Below are 26160 nucleotides of genomic sequence, written 5' to 3'. Positions count from 1 at the left end.
GAAGTATGTGCTTTATATGGAAAATTTGAATATTAATGAAGTAATTGCACATGCAGTGACGTGTACTCGCCCAAACCGTTTCCGCTGCGTCATTAACCTGCACACATCGCCACCACAAGTCTGTTATGTTTTAAGACCAGGATGCGGGCGATATCACCCGACGCAACTGAAACTGCCCACCGTGCACACGCCATGCTAAAACTTGTACATGTAACAAAGCATTTTCTGAACTTTATCACCGATTGGTTAAATATGTTGCCGCATAAATAATGAACGCTTTCGACCACTGCATATAGAATTAATCTTGCCCGAGTGTTTTCAGCCTGACTGTCGGTAGACAGTCTAAAATGTCTTTCTTACAAAAAACATTTTGAAAACTAAATGCCACCTTTGACCGGCAATAATGCCAAATTGATATATTCGTCTCTGAAAATCTGTTCAAGGGAGGAAAGCAGATGTGCCACCAATAAGATACTGGTAAGACTAACAGAAGGTATGATTTAATATGCGCATCTTCCCACAGACTGTAACTTTTTGTTCAATATTAGACATGCTGACCATACAGACGAGTCTAGTATAGATGACCTATACACTTACACCGCCACACCCTCCTTGAAATTTTACCTCTAACCATGATATAGTCTTGTGAAATACCCGAACCATATAAAATACTTCAAAATCAATAATATTAGTAATACACGCACCAGCATTATCTTGTAACTGTCTGTTTCTTCCTTCTCGATATCGTTTGCACAATTACCGGTCCCTCGTGCTCCAAGGTCATGTGGAGGTATCTGATTCAGCATCTCGTTCCTGGCCGGCCTTTTGTTCCTCTCCTCTCGTCCTATGGTGATATTCCTGTTGTTGACGATTTTGCTCTTACATTTTGCCTGTGACCTTCGTCCTTCCTTTCCCGGCCTTGTCATTTAGGTCTAACACGTTCATGCGGTATCTCAATTTAAGATTACTTTAAGTTTATCTTTACTGAACGACATGTAGAGGAACTGTAGATTCTGTCAGTCAGTGTATAGTAACGGTCTATTCGCCCTTTCAGACGCAATGTGAGAAATCTGCACGGGCTTTTTGCTTTTATATCGAGCAACTGGCTGTGTTCTCGGCTCGCTGAACATGCACATCAGTACTGTATTGATAAAACGAGAACCAGTTCAACTGAATAATAAAGGCCGATTAATCCCGAATCCTTAGCAACTAACAAACATTTTAAGTCTCGAGGAATAAATGAAATTATTTTAAAGAAATAATTTATATTATCCTGGAAACAAATTGCATTAAATATCTGGGAACCGAGGTGTGCTGGTTTTGGGGTTAACTACCCAACCTGAACTTCGGGAATTTGAACAACCCGCTTTCCTTTGATATTTTTGTGTGCTTCCCACACAGTTAAGCAAACATAAATTAATCAAATGAATCCTCAATTTAGATAGTTATCAAAATGTCTTCTTGTCTGATAAAAATTTATGAAAACATCCCTGTCAGCACTTTTGCATATAAATATAAGTAACAGTTACCATATCAAGTTATTTCTGACAGTGGTGCAGAAAAAGTAACAGTTTCAGCAGAGTTTGGAGAAGGATCATGGAACGGAACTGATATTCTCATGGATGATGTCGGATGTAATGGTCTGGAACAAAACATTCTCACCTGTAATTACGAGTATCCCAGTAACTGTATTACACTCGAAGCGGCTGGTGTTGTGTGTCAGTCAAACACAGGTACAATGACCAATCATACTCTTGTGTTTTTTTCTTCAACTCGTCTAAACATGGAGTGATTGTGATCACCCTTAATGTATTGTCATGTGTCCTCTTTCACCTGCTGGTCAACAATTTTACTGTTAACCTTTAGTTTGCTGATGGCAAGTGATTTTGCCTTTGCATCCAGTCCATGCAAGCTGATCATGGTCTGCACTATTTGCTATTCGGTCAGTAAATTTTCTGTGAACACCCCTTCGAGTAATGAATGGTACTGCCCAAATAGAACGATAGATCAGTCTTTTTTGGAAATTTAGCAGGGTAAAGGTTAAGAAATTGAAAGCCTCATTTTTTAGCAGTCTTCATTAAATTTACATTGAACATACACTCTTCTATATTTCACATAACTAATACTGTGAAATCATTTATCTTCATGACAGACTAACTTCTGTGGAATTAGGATCCCAACAAAGCAATAATTCCTATTCATTTTATGTTCAAAGCTCAAAAATCACATTTATATCCCCATGAAATAGTATCTGATGTTTTGGCCAAACATGAAATTGTGTGAATATGAAATTAAGTGAGTTCACAGTACAGATATAGGAACAAATGATTCTTTCTGGGGGTCATAATTATATGCTTATGTTCTGATTATTATAGCAGTTGTATCCCACTTGAAACTGACATGGAACATAATATGAAAATGAATTTTGAAATTTTGTCAAGGAAAAAATTGTAATAACTTAATATCAAATTAAACTGTGAAGTGAGTTTATTGTTTAATCTTCTTGAAATTATTAAATGCTTTAAGTGAATTTTAATGTCTTATTCATAAAACACACATAGCTTTTTCAGGCTAATAAGACAGTCTTGAGTGCTTATTATTTGTTCAAACTCAAGGGCTCTGATCCCTTACAGAAGAAAAAGGCCTGCTGCATACTCTTGCTGTGTACATACAGCGTATATGATGTGTACATGATGTGTACTGAAATCAAGGGCTTTAAATAGTACGCAGGATATACACCGCACATACACCGATAGTACGTTTGTAGTACACTTTTGACATGCAAATGAGCTCTGCCACGTACTACTTGCTGCGTACATGCTGTGGACTACATAGTACACATGATGTACGCTGAAGGAATTTAGTATGCGGGAAATACGCAGCATGTACGCGGCACATACACTTTTCACATGCAAATGAGCCTGCGGTGTACTACCCCTGCGGCGTACATGCTGTGTACTCCTGGCCTGAGTCTTGCGGCGTACATGCTGTGTACTCCTGCTGCATACATGCTGTGTACTCTTGTGGCGAAACTGCTGTGATAATGTAAATTCCTTACCCCACCAACTTTTGTATGCAAATGCTGATCATTTGGACAGAAAAAAATCCAGAAAAAACATAAGTGACATGCATCAATAAGTATTTACCCTTACCAAAATAATGTAGATTGATGTTATCAAATAAATTAGTATGCTTTTCTTCATCCACTTTTCAATGCAATAAATCAATTTTTGTAGCATGTAATTTGGTAAACATTTGAAGAAAATGGCGTAACTGCATCAAGGGGAAACAACTTTAATGCAGCTAAATATAAGTGTTATGATTTATTATAGACGATGTGTGCGTAGTATGTATTTATTTTGATTAAAATCCATCTGAGAACAATCTAGGACTGGAATTATATAAGCATTTACACACTTTTACGTCCGTAAAAAGTAGCACACCAAAAAATTTTGGATTGATTTTTTCCAATGGGGCGAGCGCAATTAGCCAAAAACGTTCTGAAAATATACAAGCGACAAATCCGATGAACAACTTTTTAATCTGGCGAGGCCGTAATGAGTTAACATAATGAGCATTAAAGCCTTTATAAAACATGATAGAATGGTGTTTTGCTTAAGAGTATTCAAATAACAGTGAGAGCTATTAATTCTTCTCATTCGGGCGCTGTTGAGGCATTATCTTGGTAATTATTTCATGTATTACAAAATGTAATGCAATGAAGTTCAAATAAGGCTTTTCAATTATCCAAGTTAGAAAGCTCCATCATTAATTCAAAATGAAAATATATTTTTACACTGCATGCAAGGTGCAGCTCAGAAATCACTAAGATGTAAGCTTCAAAAATGAACATTGCAAATAGTTTGGCAAATTTTCATTGTTCAGAATACCGGTAATCTGAACTTTTCTATGCTATTAAGATAAAAGTTACTCGGAAATCAAGTTCTTGCTTCCAAAAAAAAAAAAAAAAAAAAATGTACAAATCCTTCCTGCATGAAGTGTACTTCAGACTTTTACCTAAAAAAATTCAAAGTATAAACACCAAAAGAAAATGAACAAGTCCCTCCCGCGTATATGAAGTTTACTTCAGACTTTAACTTATAAAAAAAAACTAAGTATAAATGCCAAAAGAAATTGTACAAGTCTTTCCCGCGTATATGAAGTGTACTGCACAAATTTCAAAGTATCTGCGGTGTACATGCAGTGTACTATTTTCTTGTACAAGTCCCTCCTGCGTACATGCAGTGTACTCCTTAAATTTTCAGGGTCTGTGCTGCGTACTTGAAGTGTACTAGTGACCTCCTGCATACATGCTGTGTACTCGTCGAAATAGTACGCGGCATGTACGCGGCATGCGGTGTATGTAAAATGTACTCCTCTGGCGTACTACTGTGTTCGCGGCATATACACAGCAAATACGCAGCATGTACGCCACAGAGGCTTGCTTCTATAAGGGATGAGTTCTTATGCTAAATCTGTACAATTAATTTTGTATTCGGACAAAAGTTATAAAAAAATATATGCCTGCCAATTTTTTTATTTTTTTCATTGTTAGGTTGCCCAGAAGGGTGGATAGCAGGAAGTGAAAGTTGTTATTTCCTGTCCAAGATCCCAACAACACAGAAGAAGTTTGCTGTCAGCAAATGTGCCAACATAGGCGGCCATCTTGTAAATATTGAAACAGAGACTGAAAACCATTTCCTGTCATCATTGTTTGTTAATACTCCAGGTGGGGGTTAGCTAAAGTTTAGTTAGTACAGAAATAAGTCAAGTATACCTTCAAGTAAGTCATGATATCATTTCTGTTTAAATAAATTAGAGGTTTTCCAGTTATTCTAAAAAGGGTATTTCTGATGTTAGATAAATTTACTGTAAGTATCAATAAAAGGCAAATATTCAAAAGTGGCTACATAATACACAGATAATTGTATTATAAAAGTTGTCAGAAATTTAGTATACTGTTGCTTTGGCATTTTACACAATATAGTTATTTATTCAAAGGGGAACCTTGGTTGCTGAATAAGGGGTGTCTGTGGCCAAGTGGTTGGGTTGCTGGTATTCAATCACTTGCTCTCAATACTGTGGCTTTATAACCCTGCACGGATTGAGGAATTCCAGCCGGGTTGCTGAAGGTCATAGGTTCTACCGGTGCTTGCCCCTGCCTGAAATAATGCTCTGAGGTGTACCTGGGGTCTTTCTCCACCATAAAGAGCTGGAAAGTTGTCATATCACCTATGAATATGTTGATGTGATGATACACCCAACAAAAACAAAAATCTGGGTTGCTATGTGGTTATGGTTACTGACTTTGAATTTATTCCTTCATTCTCAAAAGGCTGGTATGTCACCATATGACCTACAGATATGTTAGTATGACCTAACCCCATAATCAGCAAAAACATTGTAACTCGTAGCTAATAGCATAGCGGATTAATATTCACATGAGTTGCTGAAATGAAATCATCATGGTCTAGAAAAAAACAAGTCATAGAAGGGCAGTGTTATGTTGTTTGAAGTTTGTTACTTACTTATAGTTTGTCTTGTCTTTTTGAAAAAAATCCAGGTGGTCTTGTTGTCACATGATTGCCAGTGTCGGCTTTGGTCAAGACTTCTGTTTAGGTTTATCTTTTCTTAAGAACAGTAAGAGCTCTATAGCTTTACACCTTTTTATTATTAGACATTAGACTAGAAAGTAGGCCAAGAAGCATAACTCTCCTTTGCATTTTGTCTAAATTATGGCCCTTTATGTACTTAGAATGTATTTTTTGCTTAGGTCCACTTTTCTTGAATACTATAGGAGTGTTGGTTTTGAGTATTTGTACACTTACTTAGCATCATTAGGTGTTTATGCTTGCCAAGAGCCATAAAGTTTGCCTTATTTTGACAGAAATATGGCCTTTATTTTACATATTAAGCCGGAATTTTGGGGTTAAAATTTTAAGTCCACTCTTGAACATGGTAAGAGCTATAGCTTTGAAATTTTGTACATAAGTTTATAATCTTTTGTTGGATATGATTGGCAAGAAAAACCACCACTTTTCCCTATAAGTTACATAACCATGAATTAAAAACTACCAAACATGCTAAGTACTTAGGTGTAACCATCAGTGAGGACTTTAGTTGGAAACCTCACATACAAAATGTATCAAACAAGGCAAACAATACCCTAAAATACATAAAAAGATATGTTCAGACAAAAAATATCAAAATTAAAGAAACTGCTTATAAAACGTATGTTCGCCCCCAACTGGAATATTGCTCAACTGTTTGGCATCCATGGCAAAAAAATCTAACATGTGAAATTGAAAGAGTGCATAGTATGGAAGGGAATCTCCGCCAGGACATGCATGCTGCTAAATGACATTGCTATGTTATTTACTTACATATGCGTTCTGCAACATTGCAACTGCATTTTAGTTTCTTACATTTGCCTTACAAGAAATTCAATTTTAATGCTTCTTAATGTTAAGAAAACAGTCCTTTCATGAATATCGGTTATTCTTGCATGTAATTGACAAGTGCGTTCAACCTTTTTGTTTGCTTACTGCAATATTGAAATGTATACTCATGCTAATACTAACTGTCTTCTATGTTTTCTTACGCGTATTTGACATTGTTGCTATTGAATGTAACGAGCTATTAACAACGTTGTGACTTGTGAATATTCCGAAATTTTCATAACTTGATTGTTACTGCTTTTTGGATTTAACATTAGTGATGCTTGCAACCACTTGGTTCTTGTTTATATTACAGTTTCCCGGCAAAAATGATATACAAAAACACATGGCTTTAATAAATATTTAAACTTGCAGTATAACAAAAATTTAAGCACGGTAGTGCATTACAATATTACAGGGAACCAACAAAAAGCAAAAATTTTAGCGCAAATAAGTATACATGGGAGACCACTCTCGTGTTCGGTAGTTTCCGTGGGTTAAACGGTGAGAGAGTCTAAACTTACCAGTGTATACTTGTGTTGTTTTCGGTGGAAATTACGTCCCTGGACAGCTGGAAATTATGAGTACTTTTAACACCGTTCATGGTTCACTGATTTTATGGAAACTGCCAGAAATTCTGATTCCCAGCTTTCTACGAATTTCATATTACAAATGTTAAAGTCGCATTTGATTAACTTCTTGCTGCTTAGTGCTTACTTAGCACTGTTTTCGCCTTGCATAAATTTCAATCATTGCAATACTAAGAATCCATGAATTTAAAGTAGGGACCTACATAGAAAAGGTCTACAACAGGGACCTATATATGAAAAAAAAAAAACAACGGGTAACAACTAAATGTTAACATGCATGTGTTAGTTTTTTTATAATGGAGGAACGATTTAATCAATTTCAGAAAGTAAAACGTACAAAACACTTAGAACTTGTTCATATAAACATTTTAATATGCCACAGAATGGATGTATTTGCCATTTACACGCAGGAATATGTGTTTTACATACATGCAGTGACGAAAGATGCAAGGTTTGTGCCACCAACGGATGGAAGGTTACACAAAGACGCATGGATGTTGCATTTAATTTAAAACGAATAACACAAGGCAACATGCATTTGTCATTTAGCAGCATGCATGTCCTGGCGGAAATTCCCTAAAATGCAGTTGCAATGTTGCAGAATGCATATGTAAGTAAATAACATAGCAATGTCATTTAGCAGCATGCATGTCCTGGCGGAAATTCCCTAAAATGCAGTTGCAATGTTGCAGAATGCATATGTAAGTAAATAACATAGCAATGTCATTTAGCAGCATGCATGTCCTGGTGGAAATTCCCTAAAATGCAGTTGCAATGTTGCAGAATGCATATGTAAGTAAATAACATAGCAATGTCATTTAGCAGCATGCATGTCCTGGCGGAAATTCCCTAAAATGCAGTTGCAATGTTGCAGAATGCATATGTAAGTAAATAACATAGCAATGTCATTTAGCAGCATGCATGTCCTGGCGGAGATTCCCTTCCTTAGCAGAGGGCTGCAGCTAGATACGTTCTCAACAACTATGACTTTAGATCAAGTGTCACTGAAATGTTATCTGTACTAAAATGGCAAACTTAAGAAACAAGGAGAAATTTCACATCCCAAATTATGTTGTATAAAATCTATCACGCAATTGTCTGTGTAGACCACAAGTACCTAATAGAATCTAGGAACCTTAACTTTCATGTTCCTTTCTCTCGTACACAGTATCACATGAATTCATTTTTTCCTAGAACAATTAGACTTTGGAACACCCTACCATATAATGTAAAATCCAGTGCTACTCTAAACGAGTTCAGGAGTAGCCTGGAAGTACTGATGTTCTAACCTAAAATGAATGTTTTTATCATCTTTTAACCACTAACTTGTAATATAGTAGTACTGATTTTAATATTGCACACTAATTTTGTGTATCCAATAGCGGCTCTATCAACAAAGTGTCCCCCAGACAGTCGCCTCCCAGTCATAGTCAGTTATTGACTGTTGGGAGTACCATGTAGATGTAGAACCATAACTGGTTTGCATTTTGTCATAATTATGGCGCTTTTCATACTTAGAACTTTGGGAGTTCTTGGTCAGTTCCACTTTTAGAGCTATAGTTTTTAGCTCATCTGATTTTTTGAAAAAAAATGATGAGTTATTGTCATCACTTGAGCGGTTGTCGGCGTCGGCGTCGGCATCGGTGTCGGCGTCGGCATCGGCGTCTGCGTCGGCGTTGCCTGGTTAAGTTTTATGTTTAGGTCAGCTTTTCTCCTAAACTATCAAAGCTATTGCTTTGAAACTTGGAATACTTGTTCACCATCATAAGCTGACCCTGTATAGCAAGAAACATAACTCCATCTTGCTTTTTGCAAGATTTATGGCCCCTTTTGTGCTTAGAAAATATCAGATTTCTTGGTTAAGTTTTATGTTTAGGTCAACTTTTCTCCTAAACTATCAAAGCTATTGCTTTGAAACTTGGAATACTTGTTCACCATCATAAGCTGACCCTGTACATCAAGAACCATAACTCCATCTTGCTTTTTGCAGGATTTATTGCCCCTTTTGGACTTAGAAAATCAGTTTTCTTGGTTAAGTTTTATGTTTAGGTCAGCTTTTATCCTAAACTATCAAAGCTATTGCTTTAAAACTTGCAACACTTGTTCACCATCATAAGTTGACCCTGTACAGCAAGAAGCATAACTCCGTCCTGCTTTTTGCAAGATTTATGGCCCCTTTTGGACTTCGAAAATATCAGATTTCTTGGTTAAGTTTTATGTTTAGGTCAACTTTTTCTCTTAAACTATCAAAGCTATTGCTTTGAAACTTGCAACACTTGTTCACCATCATAAGCTGACCCTGTACAGCACGCAACATAACTCCATCCTGCTTTTTGCAATAATTATTGCCCCTTTTGGACTTAGAAAATCATTTTCTTGGTTGAGTATTATGTTTAAGTCAACTTTTCTCATAAACTATCAAAGCTATTGCTTTAAAACTTGCAACAGTTTTTCACCATCATAAGTGGACACTGTACATCAAGAAACATAACTCTATCCTGCTTTTTGCAAGAATGATGGCCCTTTTTAGACTTAGAAAATCATGGGTAGGACAATATTTCTATTACACAAAAAAAAAATCAGATGAGCGTCAGCACCCGCAAGGCGGTGCTCTTGTTTAAATTTTGTACACAGGCATGTTTGTCATCATTAGGTGGCTACCATAAGTAGGTCAAGAGCCGTTTCTCTCTCTCTCTCTCTCTCTCTCTCTTGCATTTTGTTGGAATATCATCCTTTTTATTAACAAAGAAAATGACCCTATCCTTGCATATTGCCATACATATTTCGAGGAGCATTGGTACCTGGAGACGGTGCTCTTGTTTTAACCTTTTGTTCTTACTGGTTCGTTTCTTTTTTCCTAGAGCCTATTGTAATTGGAGGTATCAAGAAAGGAAAGACTTGGATGTGGGAAAAGGTTGAAAGGTCATTGTCAGACAACTACAGAAGAAAAAGATCCTCTAGAAGGCATGGTTCAAGGCCTAAAGGAGATTCTAGAGCACCGCGTCACAGTGGTCGTACATCGAGCAGCAGTAGTTATGAGAGTATTGTACAAGTGTCTATAGATTATTTCAAATGGTTCCCTGGTATGTCATTTGTGCATCACACTTGCAGCTACATTAAATTGAAGATTTTTGGTCAGTCATTATGTTGGTCACTTTTAAGATTGTTTCCTATAAATGTATTTGCCCTTAAACCCAACAGTTTTTTCTGTTAAAGGTGTCTCATGTATTGTAGTATACAAGGATTTTAATTTTGTAAGATAATGAAATCTAGATAATATTAAAATAACAATAGCAGTGACTGGAATGGGATAAACTTTTGTTAGGTAGTTTTCCAATAAAAACATCTTTGCCTCAATGAATTTACTCTGGAGGAGATGATCTAAAAGGTAGACAAATTTACATAAACGAGTCAATTTCTATTGATACATGGCTGTTTTTATGATGGTTTTTGCCTGTTACAATATTTGAAATTACTGCTATCTGAATTAAGGAATCTGAGATAGAAGTTTCAATGCTATTTGTATGAAAATGTTCATTTATATCTTAGGACATAATAAAACGTTCGAGGGCGAGCATGAAATAATAGAAGTATATGTATGAAATTTCTAGGTTGGCTCCCAGGAAATAAAAAAGCAGAACCAAGTGGAAAAAAGTCTGAGAAATGCCTGTTTTTGAAAAATTCATTTGATCATCCGGATAAGTCAGTAGGGGAGGTAAATGTTGGATATTTATATTGGTCTGATGATGTCTGCCTTCGAAAGAAAAGAAGAATGCGGAACGGTTTCCGGTACCTCTGCGAACGACCAAAGGAGGAAACAGAAGTAGAAGGCAGGTTGCCTGTAAGTTCTGCTGAAGGTTAGTCAAACTTACTGTTTGATGACGTCAGTTTAAGTTCAAGATAAAAGCTACTTGCCCTATACAGTCCACCTTACTTAGAAAGAAAAATATCTTCTGCTGTATGAGTACATATGATAAACCATTTGATTTAATGACCCTTCTTTGATTTTAAAATTTCTGTTTATTTTAATGAAAACATGTACAGTTGCTTATATAAAATAAAAGAAAAGAAAAAATAAATAACAATTGAAACTGTCTATTTTCTCATGGAATCATGTACCACTGTGATCAATACATTAAACTCCTAGGCTTTTAAATAAATAGCAAAGAATGTGCCATCCTTGGTAAATGAGGTCTTATATGGTTGTCGCAAGTATTAGGAGGATTTCACTCTAGCTCCTGTGAGAATTTCAGATCTGTTCTACTTCATAGATCTTTGAAAAGAAGTTATTTTTATGTTCTGAGAGAAGTATTCCTTGAATAGTTAGTGTTCAGATTGTTATTGTACCCATATTGTTATTTTTCATTTTAATAGTGGTATATTCAGACTTTTATTTTACCTGTATTTGTGTATACAGATTGTTATTTTACATGTAGTGGTATTGTGATATTACCTGTTGTGGAATACATCATGTATTCAGATTGTTATTTTACTTGTTGTGTTGTATTCAGGTTGTTATTTTACCTGTAGTGTTTTATACAGATTATTATTTTACCTGTAGTGTTATATACAATTGTTATTTTACCTTTAGTTTTATATACAGATTGTTATTTTACCTGTAGTGTTGTGTACAGATTTTATTTTACCTGTAGTGTTATATGCAGATTGTTATTTTACCTGTAGTTTTGTATACAGATTATTATTTACCCGAGTACTAGTGTTACCGGTATATACAGATTGTTATTTTACCTTTAGTGTTATATATAGATTGTTATTTTACATGTAGTGTTATATGCAGATTGCTATTTTACCTGTAGTTTTGTATACAGATTATTATTTTACCTGTAGTGTTATATGCAGATTGTTATTTTACCTGTAGAATGTTACAGAGATACTGGAACTGAGTATCGAGGAACCCAAGCCAACACGGAAAAGGGTACAGAGTGTATCAAGTGGTCAGACTCTAAGAAACACACCCCAGAAAAATTTCCAGATAAGGTAAGTAAGTGATACTTGATAGGTAACACATATGTTCAACCTGTAATATGTAACTTTTAAATGTATGCTTTTTTGCTAAAATAAACAAAACTGTTAAAGAATGCTATTTTTGAAAATTCAGGTTTTGAGTAGCCTTAAGAGTTGACAATGGATTCCCAAAAAGAAAGAAAGCAGTAGGGCTTTCTGTCAATATTGTTAGTCTGTCTTGCATCAAGGTGATATTCTTGATTTTTGAATGTACATGGAAATTAGTGATGGTCATTTTGTCCCTTCAAAATGGGCTGCCAGACAGATTTGGTGTCTTGCTGCCCAAACAGTAATATTACAATAGATTTAGCTTATTTTGGCAGAATGTCAAAACTTTGTTGTCTGAAAAGTAACAGTACACTAGATTTAGCTCTTTTTTTTTTCGGAGGGGGTGGGAGCAGTATTGATATGTCAGAAGTATGCTGCCCAAACAGTTACATTACACCAGATTATTTTGGGGGCATTGTTAGGATGTCAGAATTTTTCAACATTGATAAGTTTTGTTGAAGATCATGTCATAAACTGTTTATTCATGGTATGTTGACACTCTGAATAATCAGTACATAATTGGCAGATATACAGTAAGTAGAGTATATCAGTTCTCAGAGTTATGGCCTTTGCTTGACTGGAAAAATACCTACTATTGACACGCAGTTGCTTATAAGTAGCAGGCATATTCCTAGATTATCATATATTACAGGGTCTTGAAGGTCACAATTATTGTCGGAACCCGGATGGTGATGTGAGACCTTGGTGCTATGTCAACAATGAGGGAACGTTTGGGTTTTGTCCTGTCCCTCGGTGTCAGGACCAAGATGTTGAGCAGGTTCCCATGACAACAAGAGCACCTGTAGTTACAACCACAAGTAAGAAATTAACTGTTGCAAAACTTTAAACTGTTTATCTATCTTTTTTAAAATTTTATGCAGTCAGTGGACTACTTTAAATAATTTCCCCTTAAGGTGCCTCAAACACTGTCTTTCATTGCAGCATTTAGAGTAGTTTAAAACGTACAAATCAAATTCATATTGATTAAGCCGCACTATGCACTGTGTATTAACAGATACAAAAATAGAATTACATTGAACAGAATTTAATGTACAATTTCAGGTGCCCCAGAATGTCCTGACAACAAGTTCTACTGTGCACAGAGTGTGAAGTAAGTGTTATTGTCATTATACAATGGAACACTGATGAAACACTTGGGATTATTCCATTGTTGCCAAAGTGTTTGTGTATTATAACAATTTATCGTATGCCTGTTTTCCTCATTAAGTCATGGATTTGCATTTATACCTTTTGACAGTTTGATATATTTCAATTTTGGATTAATCTGATCCATATTGAATGATGCAACAAATTTTGTTTGAGTCTGCATGTTAGCATAAGGATAAAAGGATTAGGGTTAACCGATAAACATATCAACATACAATTCAACATCAGTAAACACTTGACACAATGCTTCTGTATATGTTTTATAGAGAAAAATGTGTCTGTCTTGACAAGAAAAATATATATAAAAAAAAGATTAGCAATGAACTATAGTAGTGAGCTTGTTGGTCGGTTTGTCAGTCAGTCGGTCTGTATGTCGTTGGTTTCATGGTTTCCGGACAATAACTCATGAAAGGCTTGACAGATTTAATTAATATTTGGTAAACAGGTGTAACTTCATAAAATACAGGTCAGGTTTGACTTCAAAATCATTAGGTCAAAGGTCAAGGTCACAATGACCCGGAACAGTAAACCATTTCCAATGATAACTGAGAACGCTTTGGCTAGGATCATGAAGTGATAGGGGTGTCATGACACAGATGATATCTATGATTTTGAGTCTGTAGGTCAAAGTCAGGTCACAGTGACCAGACAGTTAAACCATTATTTGAATGCTTGGGCCTGGATCATGAACTTATAGGAGTGATCATGACCAGCAGATGACTCTTGATTTTGAGCTTGACATTTGGCTTATCTGTGACAGGCTGTAAAGTGGGGGTATAATTCGTCACTCCTGTGACAGCTCTATAGTTGTTTCTGTAATGAAAAAATTTTGCTGTTGAAAATACCCCCATCAAAATTGGTTTGATGATTTATCAAAAACTAATAAATATAATTTGAAATATTATCAATTTAGGAGATCTTCAATATAATGTAATGTGAACTGTGGTATTGTAATTATGAGTATGAACTTCGTGTTTTAGGTGTATTAGTGAACAGTGGCATGGTGATCATATTAAGTATGAACTTTGTTGTATTAGTGAATAGTGGCATGGTGATCATGAGTATGGTCTTTGTTTTGTAGGTGTATTAGTGAACAGTGGCATGGTGATCATGAGTATGGTCTTTGTTTTGTAGGTGTATTAGTGAAAAGTGGCATTGTGATCATGAGTATAAACTTTGTTTTGTAGATGTATTGGTGAACAGTGACATTGTGATCATGAGTATGGTCTTTGTTTTGTAGGTGTATTAGTGAACAGTGGCATTGTAATCATGAGCATGGTCTTTGTTTTGTAGATGTATTAGTGAACAGGGGCATTGTGATCATGAGTATAAACTTTGTTTTGTAGGTGAATTAGTGAACAGTGGCATTGTGATCATGAGTATGGTCTTTGTTTTTAGGTGTATTAGTGAACAGTGGCATTGTGATCATGAGCATGGTCTTTGTTTTTTAGGTGTATTAGTGAACAGTGGCATTGTGATCATGAGCATGGTCTTTGTTATACGCCCGAAGGGACGTATTATGTTATGACGCTGGTGTCCGTCTGTCCGTCTGTCGTTTAGCAATTTCGTGTCCGCTCTGTAATTGAACCCTTGAAGGATTTCAAGTAAACTTTACCAAATGTTCACCACACCGAGTGCGATGTGCAGACAGCATGTTTTGTATGTCTCACTTTAAGGTCAAGGTCCACTTAGGAGTCAAGGTCATATCAGTTTGTTTCGTGTCCGACTCTGTAACTCTGGAACCCTTGAAGATTCAAAGAACTTGACACAAATGTTCACCACACCAAGAGGACGTGCAGAGCGCATGTTCGATGACTTGCTTCAAGGTCAAGGTCACACTTAGGGTCAAAAGGATGTCATTTGTTTCGTGTCCGCTCTGTAAGCTCTTGAACTGGCTGAAGGATTTCAAAGATCTTGCGAGAAATGTTCACCACTTTGTAACGATGTGCAGAGTGCATGTTCCAGATGACTCGCTTCAGGTAAGGTACACTTAGGAGGTCAAAGGTCATTATGACTTTGCTTTGTGTATATTGCTCTGCATTGCAGTGGTCGTGTTTTTATTTGGCATATCTCTTTTTTGTACTTACAATAAAAAAAATTTTTGAATTACTTCCCTTTTATATTACTATAAATAGCTTATTTTGAAACTTTTTTATTATTGGCCGTAGGGAAAAACCGAGACCACTTTTCTGTGGTACAACATGGATGGTACCTCCAATTTTAATGTGTATTTTTACATACCTATACCTGATAAGGATTTTTTTGTAGACTTTGATTTTTTTTTTTGTGGACTTAGATTTGTTTTTTGAAGTTTTCCTTTTGTTGTTCCAGTCCTTTGGGGCTACAACAGTCAAGTTCTTAAAATTTTGCTCCAATCCCATGATGTAAGCCTTCGGGCGTATATTGCCCCGCATGGCGGCGCTCTTGTTTTTTAGGTGTATGGTCTTTGTTTTGTAGGTGTATTAGTGAACAGTGACATTGTGATCATGAGCATGGTCTTTGTTTTGTAGGTGTATTAGTGAACAGTGGCATTGTGATCATGAGTATGGTCTTTGTTTTGTAGTTGTATTAGTGAACAGTGGCATTGCGATCATGAGTATGGTCTTTGTTTTGTATGTGTATTAGTGAACAGTGGCATTGCGATCATGAGTATGGTCTTTGTATTGTAGGTGTATTAGTGAACAGTGGCATTGTGATCATGAGCATGATTGTGATTATGCGGAGGATGAAGCCGATTGTGGTAAATACTATTTGGCAATTTTCTTTTTTCTTGTTCTGTTAACAAATATAAGATTTTATTGTTTAAGTTTAATTGTTAACAGGGTTGCCACTTACCTTCAAAAGTCAGGGAAACTTTTTGTTTTGTCAAGGTCAGTGAATTTTCAGGGATATATTGATTATGATCAGTGAAAAATGAAATTTTAGAAAAGTCAAGGAAAAATGAAATTCTGGGTCAATGTTTAAAATGTTCAGTGGCTATGGCAGTCTTCAAGCAGTATTTATAAGTATTTCCAAACACATTTTGGTGTAATTGTTTATAAACATAATTTAAATGTGTTTGAATCAATTTTGTTATATGTTAACATTGAAATTTTGAAGACTGAAAGGCCTTGCAACCATTGCCTCCAGAGCAGACAGTTATATCTGAAACAAAATAAATATAAAAGTGTGGATTGGATGGCTGTAGGGGATGAGGAGGCCGAAAAAAATATGTGGTATTAGTCAGTGAAAAGTATGGTTTAGTCAGGGAAATGTCAGGGAATTTAATTTTTTCAACAAAGTGGCAAGCCTTGTTAAGTTTTATGTGTTATTTCACTCTGAGGTGATACATGTTATTCCATGAGCACCAGCACCATGAGCACTGTATTTGAATTGAGACAAGACTGTCAGCTATCATGTACACACAATTGATAGGAAACTTAATGTGAAACAGGGTAGCATACAGAGTCACTTGAAGCAAACATTACACACGAAGGGAGTGTATGCTACAGGCATAACCCAAATTTAGAACAAAAAACTACTGCATTCCGACTACTGTGTACTTGATATCAGTAACAACAACTTATTCTTTAAAATAAATGTCCAGCTTTTGCTATTATTTCTTTCAGCTGTAACTTTTCAAAACTGCATTTTAAATTACATTGATTTGAAAAGCCTTGTATATTACCACCATTATCAGCAGCTTGTTAGCATTGTCTTTATTCCTTTAAACCAAGGTCAAGATCAGGATGGCAGAGTGGCAAAATAAGCTAATTTTTATTCGCCCATCTCTGAAAGTGGCAGGCAAGCGGCCAGTGTCCAAAGCATGTCCGCTCTGTAAGTCGAACAGTTTTCATCCAATCTTCACCAAACTTGCTGACAATGTTTGTGGGCATAATATCTCGGCCAAGTTCAATAACAACCTAAATCAACCTCTTGGATTACAGCCCTTGAATTACTTGAAAAACTGCGAATTTAGCCTTGTCCACTCTCTAAGTCGAACAGTTTTCATCTGATCTTCACCAAACTTGCTGACAATGTTTGTGGGCATAATATCTAGGCTAAGTTCAATAACCAAATTGCCCCAGGCACTCCTGGATTATGGCCATTGAATGAGGCCAAGTTTGATGACAGGCGTATTTCTTGACAGTCTGGCACTCTTGTTACAAACTGTTTCAGTGCAAACTTCAAGCTATTGATGTCTCTACTGAGCCACAGCCAGCTGTAGCTCCTGTATGCAGCCTTTGTATTTTAAGCTCAACTATTTGAAGAAGAAGTGGAGTGAATGGACTCACCTATGCTTTGGTATCTGTGTCTACATAAGTGACCACGTCCCGATTTGGTTAAGTTTTGTATGCGAGCTGGTATCTCTGTAATCACTTGTGGGAATGGATTGAAACTTCACAGACTTATTCACTGTCATAAATTGACTTATATTGCATAGGTTCCATAACTATACTTTGCATTTTTACAAATTACAATGTATGCCCCTTTTTCTACTGTATTGGTGCGCCGTAAAACACAAATAAATAAATAAATTTTCAACTTAGCAATTTTGGGTTAAGTTTTTGTATGTAAGCTGGTGTCTCAGTATCCACTTATGGGAATGGATTGAAACTTAAAACACTTGTTCACTGTGATGATCTGACATGCACTGCACAGGTTTCATAACTTTGTTTTGCTTTTTTTGCAAAATTGTACCATTTTTTCATCTTTTCTATTCATTCAACTGACAAGACTAGTGAATAATGGAGCGTTGCTGTCCTTAGAAGCCCTTGTTCTTTCCTAGGCTGCCCAGTTATTTCTGTTTATTTTGGCACAGTATAAAAAATTCTATTTATATTTATTTGAGTTCAAATCATTTAAGAGTATAACATGTTTGTCTTTAGAAGAGGATCTGAAAATTTGAATTATTGCAATTTTTTTTATTTGAAAATGCAAAGAAAAAAGGAACCATGTAAGTCTGTCACATTATCAAATAATACATGTGATTTTCACATGTAAGATTATATATTGTATGCAACGTGTACTTTGTAAAGAGATTTTAAAAGTTTCAAAAAAGTTTTCTAATATGTTTATGCCAAAAATATTGTTTATATTTCAGATTACAAAATATCTCAGTTTGATATGACAGCAAATAGAGGCATACTTAGTAACCATGTTAAGGAGACATTCATGGGCTCATCAAATGAAACTGTGAGTAACATATATGCACACTGTAAAACTGAAAAATGGTAATTTACCTGTAACTGTGAAGTTTATTTACTTTGAAATTGTTTATATTTGTGAGGGGCTAATTTTCTTTGTTTAGTCAAACCACAAAATAAATCTTCTTGAACAAATAAAATTTACACTCATTTTGTCATCAACAGTTGAAATCAATGAACTTATATCCCCCACAAAATAGCAGTTTTTCCCAGAACCATGAAGTTATCGTACATGCCCAATAAAATGGTTTCTTAGTATAACAAATTTATGGTTTCTGTACTTGAACAAAAGCTGAAAAATTGCTGAAATATCTCTATAGAGAAGGTATGGACATGGTTCCAGTGCACCATGTCCAAGGCAAACTGTTGCCACTATGTACTTCACCAATGCTAACCTTGAATTTACAGCTTGGCTATAAGAATATTAACTTTGCTAATGCAAGTGGAAGTTAAAAATGTGAGTATTTGTAATTGTTGTCTGTTGTCTAGTATCTGTTTTTTATTGTTAAGAACTTTCACTAATGAATCGAATGATGGATCATCAATAATCTTGGTCTGTAGCATCTTTGCACAAACCTCTCTAAACTTGGTTCAAATTGTTCTTCTCTGGCCCCTTCAAAAGGTTACCAGAAAAACAGAAAAACCTTTAAAACAGTTTCTTCTTACTAGGCACATCATGGATCTTCACAAGACTGGGTTAGGAGCATCCTCACAGGGAGAGCTCTCAAATGTGTTCAAATTGTTCTACTTGGACAATTTTAGGATTTGCCAGAGCTAAAAATAGAAAAAAACTTTCAACAATATTTTTCCCCATCAACCACTCAATAGATCATCATTAAATTTTTTCTGTAGCATCCTTCCTTGTAAGGGTTTCTCTCATGTTTGTTCATATGGTTCGGTTCCATTAACCCCATTTTATGTTCATATTCCACACTGTAAACATAAACGCTATAGACAGTGTGACAGAGTAACCAGAAACAATTGTAATTGATCAAAACAGACGAATCTGCCACTACTCAGTAGAACTTTTTCTTGTCTTTTAGTGTGCTAAGCTGTGCTTGTCAAGAATATCGTATGTATGTCGTTCGTTTGCGTTTGAACCTGAAGATCGTAGCTGTCAGTTATCAGATGTTAACACAGAGACCACTGTAGTGCCCTTCATTTGGAAATACAAGTCATTTGTGTATGAACTGGTCTCACAAAGAGGTTAGTTTATTTAATATTGTTTCTTTTTATGTGACAAAAGGAAGTATTTTTGTATTACATAATGTTAGGGTATGTTTACCTATGATGCTCGAGATTGTATTGAATATACTTTAGTTGTAGTATTACAGAATGTGAGGGTATGTTTACCTGTGACAATGGGAGATATATTGACTATACTTTAGTTGCTGTATTACAGAATGCGAGGGTATGTTTACCTGTGACAATGGGAGATGTATTGACTATACTTTAGTTGCTGTATTACAGAATGTGAGGGTATGTTTACCTGTGACAGTGGTAGATATATTGACTATACTTTAGTTGCTGTATTACAGAATGCGAGGGTATGTTTACCTGTGACAATGGGAGATGTATTGACTATACTTTAGTTGCTGTATTACAGAATGCGAGGGTATGTTTACCTGTGACAATGGGAGATGTATTGACTATACTTTAGTTGCTGTATTACAGAATGCGAGGGTATGTTTACCTGTGACAGTGGGAGATGCATTGATTGTACTAAAGTTGTTGTATAACAGAATGTGTGTTTACCTGTGACAATGGGAAATGCATTGATTATACTTTTGTTGTTGAATTACAGAATGTGTGTTTACCTTTGACAATGGGAGATGCATTGATTGTACTTAAGTTGTTGTATAACAGAATGTGTGTTTACCTGTGACAATGGGAAATGCATTGATTATACTTTTGTTGTTGTATTACAGAATGTGTGTTTACCTGTGACAATGGGAGATGTATTGACTAAATTTTTGTTGTTGTATTACAGAGTGTGTGTTTACCTGTGACAATGGGAGATGTATTGACTATACTTTTGTTGTTGTATTACAGAATGTGAGGGTATGTTTACCTGTGACAATGGGAGATGCCTTGACTGTACTTTAGTTGCTGTATTACAGAATGTGAGGGTATGTTTACCTGTGACAATGGGAGATGCATTGACTATACTTTAGTTGTTGTATTACAGAATGTGAGGGTATGTTTACCTGTGACAATGGGAGATGTATTGACTATACTTTAGTTGTTGTATTACAGAATGCGAGGGTATGTTTACCTGTGACAATGGAAGATGTTTTGACTATACTTTAGTTGTTGTATTACAGAATGTGAGGGTATGTTTACCTGTGACAATGGGAGATGTATTGACTATACTTTTGTTGTTGTATTACAGAATGTGAGGGTATGTTTACCTGTGACAATGGGAGATGTATTGACTATACGTTTGTTGTTGTATTACAGAATGTGAGGGTATGTTTACCTGTGACAATGGGAGATGTATCGACTATACTTTTGTTGTTGTATTACAGAATGTGAGGGTATGTTTACCTGTGACAATGGAAGATGTATCGGCTATACTTTAGTTGTTGTATTACAGAATGTGAGGGTATGTTTACCTGTGACAATGGGAGATGTATTGACTATACTTTAGTTGTTGTATTACAGAATGTGAGGGTATGTTTACCTGTGACAATGGGAGATGTATTGACTATACTTTAGTTGCTGTATTACAGAATGTGAGGGTATGTTTACCTGTGACAGTGGGAGATGTATTGACTATACTTTAGTTGCTGTATTACAGAATGTGAGGGTATGTTTACCTGTGACAGTGGAAGATGTATTGACTATACTTTAGTTGTTGTATTACAGAATGTGAGGGTATGTTTACCTGTGACAGTGGAAGATGTATTGACTATACTTTAGTTGTTGTATTACAGAATGTGAGGGTATGTTTACCTGTGACAGTGGAAGATGTATTGACTATACTTTAGTTGTTGTATTACAGAATGTGAGGGTATGTTTACCTGTGACAATGGGAGATGTATTGACCATACTCTTGTATGTAACCAGCATGATGACTGTAATGATCTCAGTGATGAACTGCTAGACACAGAGGAATGCAGTAAGAATAAAAAATTTGAACATGTTTAAGTTTTAAACTTAAATACATTTTAATTTGATATAAATTTAAAACATATGAACGTTTTGAGCAAGAAGGGTTAAATAAGCAAATTTCATCTACTTTTCTATTATTGCAGCTTTAGAATGACAACCATTGCAGTTATACTTTTATTGTTTACTACGATGGTTTGACATATCGAATGTTGTCAACATATTTATCCATGTAATGTTTTTACTTACATTAACGTAATATTATTTAAATAGAATGATTTGACAAACATTTCTTTTTTAATTCAAGGATCTAAGGATAATGTTGAGGTGAGACTTGTAGGTGAAGAGGAGCAGGCAGGTCGTGTAGAGGTGAAATATCTTGGAGAATGGGGTGTTATCTGTGATGATAATTGGGACAACAAAGATGCCACAGTTATCTGTAACATGCTTGGATACAAGGGGTAAGGCAGCAGTGTTAGTTGGGCATGGATTCAAGGGTAAGGCAATAGTGTTAGTTGGCTTGGATTCTAGGGTAAGGCAGCAGTGTTAGTTGGGCTTGGATTCTAGTGGTAAGGCAGCAGTGTTAGTTGCACTTGGATACAAGGGGTAAGGCAGCAGTGTTAGTTGCGCTTGGATTCTAGGTGTAAGGCAGCAGTTTTAGTTGGGCTTGGATACAAGGGTAAGGCAGCAGTGTTAGTTGGGCTTTAATATAAGGGGTAAGGCAGCAGTGTTAGTTGCGCTTGGATACAAGGGGTAAGGCAGCAGTGTTAGTTCCGCTTGGATACAAGGGGTAAGGCAGCAGTGTTAGTTGGGCTTGAATACAAGGGGTAAGGCAGCAGTGCTAGTTGATCTTGGATTCTAGGGGTAAGGCAGCAGTTTTAGTTGGGCTTGGATACAAGGGTAAGGCAGCAGTGTTAGTTGCGTTTGGATACAAGGGGTAAGGCAGCAGTGTTAGTTGCGCTTGGATACAAGGGTAAGGCAACAGTGTTAGTTTGGCTTAGATACAAGGATAAGGCAACAGTGTTAGTTTGGCTTGGATACAAGGATAAGGCAACAGTGTTAGTTTGGCTTGGATACAAGGATAAGGCAGCACTTTTAATTGGGCTTGGATACAAGGGTAAGGCAGCAGTGTTAGTTGGGCTTGGATACAAGGGGTAAGGCAGCAGTGTTAGTTGGGCTTGGATACAAGGGGTAAGGCAGCAGTGTTAGTTGGGCTTGGATACAAGGGGTAAGGCAGCAGTGTTAATTGGGCTTGAATACAAGGGGTAAGGCAGCAGTGTTAGTTGGGCTTGGATACAAGGGGTAATGCAGCAGTTTTAATTGGGCTTGAATACAAGGGGTTGATCTTGGATTCTAGGGGTAAGGCAGCAGTTTTAGTTGGGCTTGAACACAAGGGGTAAGGCAGCAGTGTTAGTTGTGTTTGGATACAAGGGGTAAGGCAGCAGTGTTAGTTGCGCTTGGATACAAGGGTAAGGCAACAGTGTTAGTTTGGCTTGGATACAAGGATAAGGCAACAGTGTTAGTTTTGCTTGGATACAAGGATAGGGCAACAGTTTTAATTGGGCTTGGATACAAGGGTAAGGCAGCAGTGTTAGTTGGGCTTGGATACAAGGGGTAAGGCAGCAGTGTTAGTTGGGCTTGGATACAAGGGTAAGGCAGCAGTGTTAGTTGGGCTTGGATACAAGGGGTAAGGCAGCAGTTTTATTGGCTTGAATACAAGGGTAAGGCAGCAGTGTTAGTTGGGCTTGGATACAAGGGGTAATGCAGCAATTTAATTGGGCTTGAATACAAGGGGTAAGGCAGCAGTGTTAGTTGGGCTTGGATACAAGGGGTAAGGCAGCAGTGTTAGTTGGGCTTGGATACAAGGGGTAAGGCAGCAGTTTTAATTGGGCTTGAATACAAGGGGTAAGGCAGCAGTGTTAGTTGGGCTTGGATACAAGGGGTAATGCAGCAATTTAATTGGGCTTGAATACAAGGGGTAAGGCAGCAGTGTTAGTTGGGCTTGGATACAAGGGTAAGGCAGCAGTGTTAGTTGGGCTTGCATACAAGGGGTAAGGCAGCAGTGTTAGTTGGGCTTGAATACAAGGGGTAAGGCAGCAGTGTTAGTTGTGCTTGGATACAAGGGTAAGGCAACAGTGTTAGTTTGGCTTGGATACAAGGGGTAAGGCAGCAGTTTTAGTTGGGCTTGAATGCAAGGGGTAAAGCAGCAGTGTTAGTTGGACTTGGATACAAAGGGTAAGGCAGCAGTGTAAGTTGGGCTTGGATACAAGGGGTAAGGCAGCAGTAATAGTTGGGCTTGCATACGAGGGGTAAGGCAGCAATGTTAGTTGGGCTTGGATACAAGGGGTAAGGTAGCAGTGTTAGTTGGACTTGGATTCTAGGGGTAAGGCAGCAGTGTTAGTTGGGCTTGAATACAAGGGGTAAGGCAGCAGCATTAGTTGGGCTTGGATACAAGGGGTGAGGCAGCAGTGTTAGTTGGGCTTGGATACAAGGAGTAAGGGCAGCAGTTTTAGTTGGGCTTGAATACAAGGGGTAAGGCAGCAGCATTAGTTGGGCTTGGATTCAAGAGATAAGGCAGCAGGTTTAGTTGGTCTTGAATACAAGGGATAAGGCAGCAGTTTTAGTTGGGCTTGAATACAAGGGGTAAGGCAGCAGTGTTAGTTGGGCTTGGATACAAGGGGTAAGGCAGCAGTTTTAGTTGGTCTTGGATACAAGGGGTAAGGCAGCAGTTTTAGTTGGGCTTGGATACAAGGGGTAAGGCAGCAATGTTAGTTGGGCTTGGATTCAAGGGGTAAGGCAGCAGTGTTAGTTGATCTTGGATTTAAGGAGTAAGGCAACAATGCTAGTTGTGCTTTGATTCAATGGGTAAGGCGGCAGCATTAGTTATGTTTGGATTTAAGGGGTAAGGCAACAGTGTTAGTCGGATTTGGATTCAATGGGTAAAGCAGCAGTGTTACTTTGTTAGTTGGGCTTGGATTCAAGGGGTCAGTTAGTGGAATTAATTTGGCTTGGAGTCTAGGGGTAAGGTAGCAGTGTTAGTTGGGCTCGGATTCAATGGTTAAGGCAGGAGAGATAAAAGGGGTAAGGTAGCAGGGTTGTTATATTTTCTGGTCCTTTGGGATCATGGAGTCCATTTAGTTGATTTGTAATAGAGTTCCACTTAAGCCGGTGCTAGGTGGTGTGAGAGGTGTTGCATACATGTACTTCGTTACCTCTTGTGAACAGACTCAGTCAAATCGAGTCTGCTATTAGTCTGCTTGGTTGCTTCCTTTGTTTCCAAAGGATCTTTTTACAGATTTTATTATTACGCTCATATACAATAGATAAGGCAGCAGTGTTAGTTGTGCTCATATACAGAATGTAAGACAGCAGTGTTAGCTGTGCTCAGATACTAGGGATAAGGCAGCAGTGTTAGCTGTGCTCAGATACTAGGGTTAAGGCAGCAGTGTTAGTTATGCTCAGATACTAAGGATAAGGCAGCAGTGTTAGTTATGCTCAGATACTAGGGATAAGGCAGCAGTGTTAGTTATGCTGAGATACTAGGGATAAGGCAGCAGTGTTAGTTGTGCTCAGATACTAGGGATAAGGCAGCAGTGTTAGTTATGCTCAGATACTAGGGATAAGGCAGCAGTGTTAGTTATGCTCAGATACTAGGGATAAGGCAGCAGTGTTAGTTATGCTCAGATACTAGCGATAAGACAGCAGTGTTAGCTGTGCTCAGATACTAGGGATAAGGCAGCAGTGTTAGTTGCGCTCAGATACAGAGTGTAAGACAGCAGTGTTAGTTATGCTCAGATACTAGGGATAAGGCAGCAGTGTTAGTTATGCGCAGATACTAGGGATAAGGAAGCAGTGTTAGTTGTGCTCAGATACTAGGGATAAGACAGCAGTGTTAGCTGTGCTCAGATACTAGGGATAAGGCAGCAGTGTTAGTTGTGCTCAGATACAGAGTGTAAGACAGCAGTGTTAGGTATGCTCAGATACTAGGGATAAGGCAGCAGTGTTAGTTATGCTGAGATACTAGGGATAAGACAGCAGTGTTAGCTGTGCTCAGATACTAGGGATAAGGCAGCAGTGTTAGTTGTGCTCAGATACAGACTGTAAGACAGCAGTGTTAGTTATGCTCAGATACTAGGGATAAGGAAGCAGTGTTAGTTGTGCTCAGATACTAGGGATAAGACAGCAGTGTTAGCTGTGCTCAGATACTAGGGATAAGGCAGCAGTGTTAGTTGTGCTCAGATACAGAGTGTAAGACAGCAGTGTTAGTTATGCTCAGATACTAGGGATAAGGCAGCAGTGTTAGTTATGCGCAGATACTAGGGATAAGGAAGCAGTGTTAGTTGTGCTCAGATACTAGGGATAAGACAGCAGTGTTAGCTGTGCTCAGATACTAGGGATAAGGCAGCAGTGTTAGTTGTGCTCAGATACAGAGTGTAAGACAGCAGTGTTAGTTGTGCTCAGATACTAGGGATAAGACAGCAGTGTTAGCTGTGCTCAGATACTAGGGATAAGGCAGCAGTGTTTGTTGTGCTCAGATACAGAGTGTAAGACAGCAGTGTTAGTTGTGCTCAGATACAGAATGTAAGACAGCAGTGT

The 26160-nt window shown here is 37.2% G+C and overlaps 1 protein-coding gene across 1 annotated transcript in view; it reads left to right on the top strand.

Annotated features, from left to right (window-relative positions):
• LOC123563518 (uncharacterized) overlaps window positions 1-26160 on the top strand; it is a 63474-nt gene that overhangs the window by 18081 nt on the left and 19233 nt on the right. Inside the window, exons 4-15 of the mRNA XM_045356359.2 lie at window positions 1552-1733; window positions 4556-4729; window positions 9889-10110; window positions 10639-10884; window positions 11907-12025; window positions 12753-12918; window positions 13163-13211; window positions 15937-16007; window positions 18351-18442; window positions 19497-19659; window positions 21458-21574; window positions 21872-22025. Coding sequence (XP_045212294.2) covers window positions 1552-1733; window positions 4556-4729; window positions 9889-10110; window positions 10639-10884; window positions 11907-12025; window positions 12753-12918; window positions 13163-13211; window positions 15937-16007; window positions 18351-18442; window positions 19497-19659; window positions 21458-21574; window positions 21872-22025 — 1755 coding nt within the window. The remainder of the gene's footprint in view (window positions 1-1551; window positions 1734-4555; window positions 4730-9888; window positions 10111-10638; window positions 10885-11906; window positions 12026-12752; window positions 12919-13162; window positions 13212-15936; window positions 16008-18350; window positions 18443-19496; window positions 19660-21457; window positions 21575-21871; window positions 22026-26160) is intronic.

The sequence above is a fragment of the Mercenaria mercenaria genome, chromosome 2 (assembly GCF_021730395.1).
Source record: "Mercenaria mercenaria strain notata chromosome 2, MADL_Memer_1, whole genome shotgun sequence".
NCBI lineage: Eukaryota > Metazoa > Mollusca > Bivalvia > Venerida > Veneridae > Mercenaria > Mercenaria mercenaria.
The sequence above is the reverse complement of the archived record's forward strand: the minus strand, read 5'-3'. Positions and strand labels throughout refer to the sequence as shown.